Source organism: Drosophila navojoa, chromosome 2 (assembly GCF_054131105.1).
Source record: "Drosophila navojoa isolate 15081-1374.11 chromosome 2, UAZ_NAV_1.0, whole genome shotgun sequence".
NCBI lineage: Eukaryota > Metazoa > Arthropoda > Insecta > Diptera > Drosophilidae > Drosophila > Drosophila navojoa.
Window position 1 is genome coordinate 8947949 of NC_142890.1, and position 6716 is coordinate 8954664.

General features: G+C 39.0%; 4 protein-coding genes across 4 annotated transcripts; 2 read left to right on the forward strand and 2 right to left on the reverse strand.

Moving 5' to 3' along the window:
* The first annotated feature begins 499 nt into the window (after positions 1-499).
* On the forward strand, positions 500-1344 carry LOC108659099 (uncharacterized). The gene is made up of 3 exons (XM_018111847.3): positions 500-645; positions 707-971; positions 1022-1344. The coding sequence occupies exons 1-3, from the start codon at positions 577-579 to the stop codon at positions 1333-1335; spliced, it is 648 nt and encodes a 215-aa protein (XP_017967336.1). The 5' UTR covers positions 500-576; the 3' UTR covers positions 1336-1344.
* On the reverse strand, positions 1328-1963 carry Srp14 (signal recognition particle 14). Its single transcript, XM_018111849.3, has 4 exons — positions 1903-1963; positions 1776-1848; positions 1610-1710; positions 1328-1550 (listed from the first exon to the last, which is right to left on the reverse strand). The coding sequence occupies exons 1-4, from the start codon at positions 1924-1926 to the stop codon at positions 1419-1421; spliced, it is 330 nt and encodes a 109-aa protein (XP_017967338.1). The 5' UTR covers positions 1927-1963; the 3' UTR covers positions 1328-1418.
* A 128-nt stretch (positions 1964-2091) lies between these two features.
* EloB (transcription elongation factor elongin B) lies at positions 2092-4397 on the forward strand. Its single transcript, XM_018111848.3, has 4 exons — positions 2092-2457; positions 2702-2795; positions 2971-3115; positions 3591-4397. The coding sequence occupies exons 1-4, from the start codon at positions 2455-2457 to the stop codon at positions 3703-3705; spliced, it is 357 nt and encodes a 118-aa protein (XP_017967337.1). The 5' UTR covers positions 2092-2454; the 3' UTR covers positions 3706-4397.
* LOC108659097 (esterase GA18864) lies at positions 4293-5498 on the reverse strand. The gene is made up of 3 exons (XM_018111846.3): positions 5267-5498; positions 4884-5204; positions 4293-4824 (listed from the first exon to the last, which is right to left on the reverse strand). The coding sequence occupies exons 1-3, from the start codon at positions 5391-5393 to the stop codon at positions 4403-4405; spliced, it is 870 nt and encodes a 289-aa protein (XP_017967335.1). The 5' UTR covers positions 5394-5498; the 3' UTR covers positions 4293-4402.
* Between the last annotated feature and the right edge of the window lie 1218 nt (positions 5499-6716).

Here is a 6716-nt window from a genome sequence, read left to right on the forward strand (position 1 = left end):
GAGATAGAAGGTAACTAACTTATGCTGCAGTCTGTTTTGTATTGTTAGCATATAATATCATGTTTGTAGACATAATAACGTAAGGATACCTAGCTCTCGAATCTTGATGACAAAGGCACAGCACATACATACATACATACACAAAACAACCAAACACACAAAATATATTATTCATTGTGATAGAACTAACAGTATATTTGTATGTTAAAAACAAACAAACAAAAAAGAAGAAAACTGGTCAATATGTAACGCTGCTAAAAGTACACGGTTAGTGCCGATCATAAATAAGAGTCTAAATAAGATGACTTACAATTAAATCCATATGTGTACATATACAAATATAATTAAATCTAAATTATTGTTCTTAAATGGGTATTAAAAAATTTAAATAGATTTTTTAATAATTTAGCCTACATCAATTCCAATTTGAAATCGCGCAAATCTGCGTAGGCTAACGCAATATGCTCTAAAAAAAAGGCATAAGCAGAAAATGTTATATTAACAGAACACTTCCTAAGAGCAATTTGGCTTGAAACTAGTTCCGGAATTTGTTTGTATTCTTTTCTACACTAAAAGATGTTTTTAAATGATCTTGGACAACCTTTAATATTGGATTCTAAAAAGACATATGGCCCTTACGAACAAGTAAGAAAAATTCTTGAGCCTATTGGCTAATTGATAAAATGATTTATTTATAATAAACTAGCATAATGGACCAATGCTGTTAACGTCGGCGGCGTTCCAGGATCACATAGTTCCCACAAATTGGTGTGGACGCATTATTGGCTCAGCAAATGATGTGGCCCGTTTCCAAGGTGTGTTATCCAAAACCTGCCAAAATCCTGTATATACAGTTTTAAGGCCCAACGAAGAAACGAGTATCAAATATGATGAATCCAAAATCAGTTTGACTTTGATACCAGCAGGACAAAACGAAGATAGTGGAAGTTCTACCTTGTATTACTTGAAGAGTAAGTGACTCGCATTTTTAGATGATATAATAGCAGACATTTATTTTTAGATGACTACGTTAGATCACTTATAGCTGACAATTTGAGGCTATTTGGCTATTTGGACTTTATACCAAAGGCCGGTGCATCCTTTCACCGTGCACTTGGCAATGGGATTGATGTCCTATATGTTGATGACTCGTGTTATGCGTCCGAGGATAATGATGCACAAGCTCAAAGAGAGTATATCTATACGCTAGTACAGCTAGTAAGGCCAAAATACTTGTATGGACTAAGACTGGACCAACTACCAAAGTCTTTGCTCGACTTGTGCGTCCAGAAGGATATGATTAATTTCAATAATAGAAACATAGAAGTGCCGTAAAAATTTTAATTTACAAGGGAACGTTGGTTATTGGTAAATATCTAAGAGCTTTAACTAATTAAAACACAGCTACCGAGCGTGTATTATGCCTTGGCTGCTTTAGCCTTGGTTTTCACTTTCTTAACGCGCTTAAGTCCATCCATTTTACTCTTCATAAATTGTGAGTACATCGCCATCATTGTGGGAACATCTTCTTGGCGAACTACCGTGGAAATCTAAAAAGAATTCTATTGTTCTGAAATATAAATTTATAAAAATATAGAATTGTGTTTACCTTTTTGGATTTGAATTGGGCACGCATTAAGCACATATACGTTTCTGGTTTCGGCAGGGGTTTCCTCCCTTCACGAGGCACAGGTCGGTCATGCCCATCGTCTAATGTTGGAAATAGGAGCGCATATTGATTAGAGAAGTCGCATGCGGACAGCCTGGTTACTTACAGCGTTTGAATGTCAACGTGAAGGAAGCATCCTTTCTCGCTTCATTGGCAATTTTTTCCAGACGAAGTATAAACTGTAATTAGATGATATATTATTTAGGAATTCCACGGCTAATGTATTTATTTACGTTAGCATTGTCGAGCAAAACCATTTCGTGGCAGATCTTAGACCAGGCGTAAAGTGACACTTGTGCGCTAGGGATTAATTAGTACATAATTGTAGTATGTAAACTCACAGAATACTAACAGACTGCTAAGTAACATAATTTCTGACGCACCAAAAAATCAAGAGCTGCCAACTTACATATTTTAAGTTGGCAGGGCTGGCATTCGGTCTTGCTTCGCCAAAAAAAAAATTACATTAAAAATCGTAAAATTCCACGAAAACTTACAAGTGCAGGCAATCGACTAGGCTGTTGAATGCCCAAACACTTCCATACGTCGCGATCACCACATTCGCACTACTAACGCACCGAAGCTAGCACAACCAGCGTGCATTGGCTGATGGTGTAAGCAGAAACGATCGAACGACTCGACGACCGCCAAAGGAAGCGCTCTCCGCCCGCCCACGCCAGCAGCAGAAACAGCCGCAGTAGGCATCGACAATAACAAATTGAAGCACAACCTTCAGGTCACTTGGCAATAGTCAGCATAAGCCATCAAACAACAAATTTTCAATAATGGTAAGCACGCCTCGCCGGCCATCGATGTCGCTCTGAAGGATATGTGGACGCTGGATAAGTAGCAATTCACTAATGCACATACATATATACGCATATTAGCGTACGCACTCGCACCCACACTGGCAGGGGCATGCGTACGGTGAATAAGCAAAAGCCGCGCTACATCGCCTTCGCCGTAGTCAGCGCCGTTGCTTCTGGTGTTGCTATGAACTTTGACCGTAACAATGTGATTTCTTTCTTACAGGACGTGTTCCTCATGATCAGAAGGCATAAGACAACCATCTTTACGGATGCTAAGGAAAACACATCAGTTATTGAGCTGAAACGCATGATCGAAGGCAAGTATAGCAATATATCTAAATATTTCTTTATGCGTAGCGTATTCGCGCTTCTGTGTGTGTGCATGTTTGTGGGTGTTAGTGCGTGTACGTGTGTGAGTGTCGTGTGTTTAAGTGTTATTCCTATTTATAGAGCACATTTTTGATTATTAAGTAATTTTATAATCATTGGCAGGCATTTTGAAAGTGTTACCCAGCGATCAGCGGTTATACAATCAGGACAACGATGTCATGGAGGATGATCAAACGTTGCAGGACTATGGCGTTACGGTATCAACGGCAAAGGCTCAAGCCCCAGCGCAGTTAGGCCTAACATGCAGGTGAGTTATGCTTGCTTCCCTTTCGCTGTCATTCACAGTTCCCGTTATGAAAGCCGCCCTTTGAGTCACGCTGATAAGCCGCTAATATTTTTATTATTATTTGCACATGTTAGAGATGAGCGCGTGTAAACTATTTTTCATAACACAAACATTTTTCCTGTTTGCTTTAAATTTAATTTTGAACATTTTTTTGATGCAGAAGACTCGCGATTTTATTTCTTTAATTTCAAAAAGGTTTTCTTTTACGATTTGTTTTATTGCTGTTCCTCTAAAGCAATTATTTATTCCTGCACTTGCATGCAAATTGCTCATTCGTGCTAAAGGGTCAAGCGTCTTCGCGCTCCATAATAAAGCACGACCTCCACTCAACTCTAGAACATTGTACATATGTATGTTATCGGCCGCCTCGCATAGTTTCACACGTGTGCCGCATTTGTTATTGAGTTGACATTTTACTAATGTATTTTGATTGCAGGAACGAGGCGGGCGATTTCGAGTCGCTGGAAATCACGCCCTACTCAGCCCCGCCTGACTTACCAGAAGTGATGAAAAATCAAGAGGCCTCAAATGGACAGGAGCAAGTGGCATAAAATCAACAGCAACAGTAACGGCAACATCAATATCAACAACAGCAACCACACTTAAAACCCCAAAATAAAACCGTCAACAAGAGCAGTTACCCACTTGGACATCGCCGCTGCTGCTGCTACTGCTGCCATCGCATGCAAAGCAAAACTATAAATGCTGAAAGTCAAATTTACTATCGCTCGCTTGTCCCACACAACACACACAGTCAACAAAAGTCTCTCGATACAATGCTAAATGTTTCGAATTGTGCTACAGTTTCTTCTCTGCCTGGTCACACAAAAACAACAACAATACAACTAAAGCAACAGCAACAAAAATAAGAAAACAATAGCTAATTATGTATGCATTTTTTCGTCGGTTATATAGCAAGGAACAATTTAAACAATATGATTCAAAATTATAATTTGAAATTGGATTTGTTAATCTTATTATTTTTTTATATACTACCTATTTGTTTGTTTCTTATGGAATTTGTACGAATTTGTCTAAGAGAAAATAGATACTACACAAAATTTAAATGGAAATTTATGAAATGAAAGTCACAATTGAAATAGCTTATAACAATTGATAATTGAGCAAATGGTGAATATTTAAAATATTGGGATTTAAATTTATTATAATTTATAATCAAATTATGATTATTATTATTATTGTAATAATAAGATTTAATTATTATTAAAAAGAAAAAAATCTACATTACTAATCACTATCATCCATTCCCGATCCGGCGGCTGCCGTCACAGCGGCCACTTCTGCATCGTTGGCATCCGTCGCCGTTCCATCGTCCTCCTCGGCGCTATCTATGAACGAGGCGTTGCTGCTCTGCTGCAGCTCCAAGTGCTCCAAGTACTCTTGCAACCTGTCCTGGAAGAAGTTGATGTACGTCTGTTTCTGCTGTGCCGTTGCTGGGAAATAATGGCCGCCGCTATGCTCGAGCACTTCCACATTTCTGAAGTGAGCTGCTAGTGATTCGCTCATCTCTTTGGGAATGATTTCGTCTGTCAAGCCATAAATGTGTAAAGTGGGGATTGTGATGCGTTCTTCGTATGCGCTCATATGCACCAAGCTACCAGAAATGAAGCCAGAGCTGAGGACAGCGAATTCAGGTCGAATGGAGGTCACTTTTGGGGAAAGTGGATAAAATGTGTAATCATCCCTGCAATGTGATCGATGTACTTACATTTCTTTTTGGCTAGACCACATATGAGTCCCACAAAGCAAGCGCCTTGCGAGAAACCTAGAAGTCCTTGAAAGGGCCCCTGTGTCTTCCAGACATCTTCGACGTAGCGTAAACTCTCTTGGAAGCCTAATGCCGGACCACTTCTATTGGTACCCTTAAATGTGCCATCATCTTTGTTGGCCCACCAACTGCGCTGCTGCTCCACCGGCTCTGTCGATGGGTCCAAGGGCGCTGCTACGTGCGGGGCAGATATAAACACAAACTCGGCGTATTTACCGACGAATTTGCGAAAGGAGCCAAGTTTACTTTTAAATGAGTCCGCTTTAATTTAAAAATCAATTTAGCTCTAAAATTAGATTACAAATGGCATTAAAAGTACCGACCATCTTGCCGGTATCCGTGCAGGCAAAGAACTCGCACTTTCTCTGTAATTTCCACTTTGTTGGCAGATGTTGAAGCGCTGCCGCTTGCTCGACTCGAGCTAGCGGACTCTGATTCGTTGTTGGTCATTATGGAAATACGAGACGCAGCTGCAAAAAAAAAGCGCCTCAAGTAAAACTACAAAAGTATTTTTAGGTTAAAATGATGAACAGCTGATATACCGAATGCTAGAGATGTGACATTAGTTCATTTAGTTGACATGTGCTGGTTCAAAAACCAAATAAGTGCTGGCACTGACGAGAGAACACGCGTGATTCTTTCTTACACTGTGTGGCGCTACCGAAGAATACGTGAGGGATATTTAATCAGATTTCTTTGTGGTGTCATCTGTTGTGAATGTACAGTACGCTGGCGCCATCTGTGTAGTTATCTGTTTGAAACACATTTTATTCAGCAAAAATGTTAACTTTACATTTTCCCCAAGAAGGGATATATTCAAGAATATCCCTATAAGCCTGGGAATTATTTAATACACAAACCTTTATTTTTATTTTTATTTATTTGGGTATTTCATTACGAAATTTCCTATATCTGTCCTACGTGGGTATTATTAAACGTAACATATATTTGAATGTTATCCGAAACGTAACGAGCATTGTGTGGATTTCAAGTTAAAATACGAATGTAAACAAAATATTTTATATGCTGCATTGCTCTTTTAAGTTGTTTAGAGCACTAATTATAGAAGCAAATATAACTCAATTCGCAAATAGAACATTTCGATATAAAGATTTTAATAATACTATCATAAATACCGTTACGTTAACGCACAGGTTCTATCTCACGCTGGTACTCCTTAACCTCACCAGACAGCTCTCTTATGGGACTCTTCACATTGCCCGCATCGTAATATTAATTTGGTGATTTATTAGCAAACGGCACTTCAGGCGTCGGCGATAAATTGTAATGCAAATTAAATGAATGCTTGCGTATTTCGCATTTCATTTTGGCCATTGTTGAGGTCGAGCTTGAAATGTTTTAACGCTCGTAAATTGGTGCAGGCATTTGCCAGTTATGCGTAAATTGCAAATATTTATGTGCTACAAACTATTGTTGCAATTTTCTGTACACACACGCACACACACGTGTACATGTACATGTATGTATAAACAACCCATCGAGCTGCCGCAAATGCACAGACCACTCACTCAGAGGCAACCACGCACTGCGAGTCGATAGAAAACTGTTAAATATTTGATGTTGCTGCTATTTCACGCTTGTAAATCACAAACAAAGCCACAGACAGCCGGTCAGAGCAGCTTTTAAATGCGAATAAAACCAAAAAGTTGCCCTGCTTTTAGGCTGTATCTGTATCTGTATCTGTATCTGTATCTGTATCTGTATCTGTATCTGTATCTGTATCTGTATCTGTATCTGTATCTGTATCTGTAT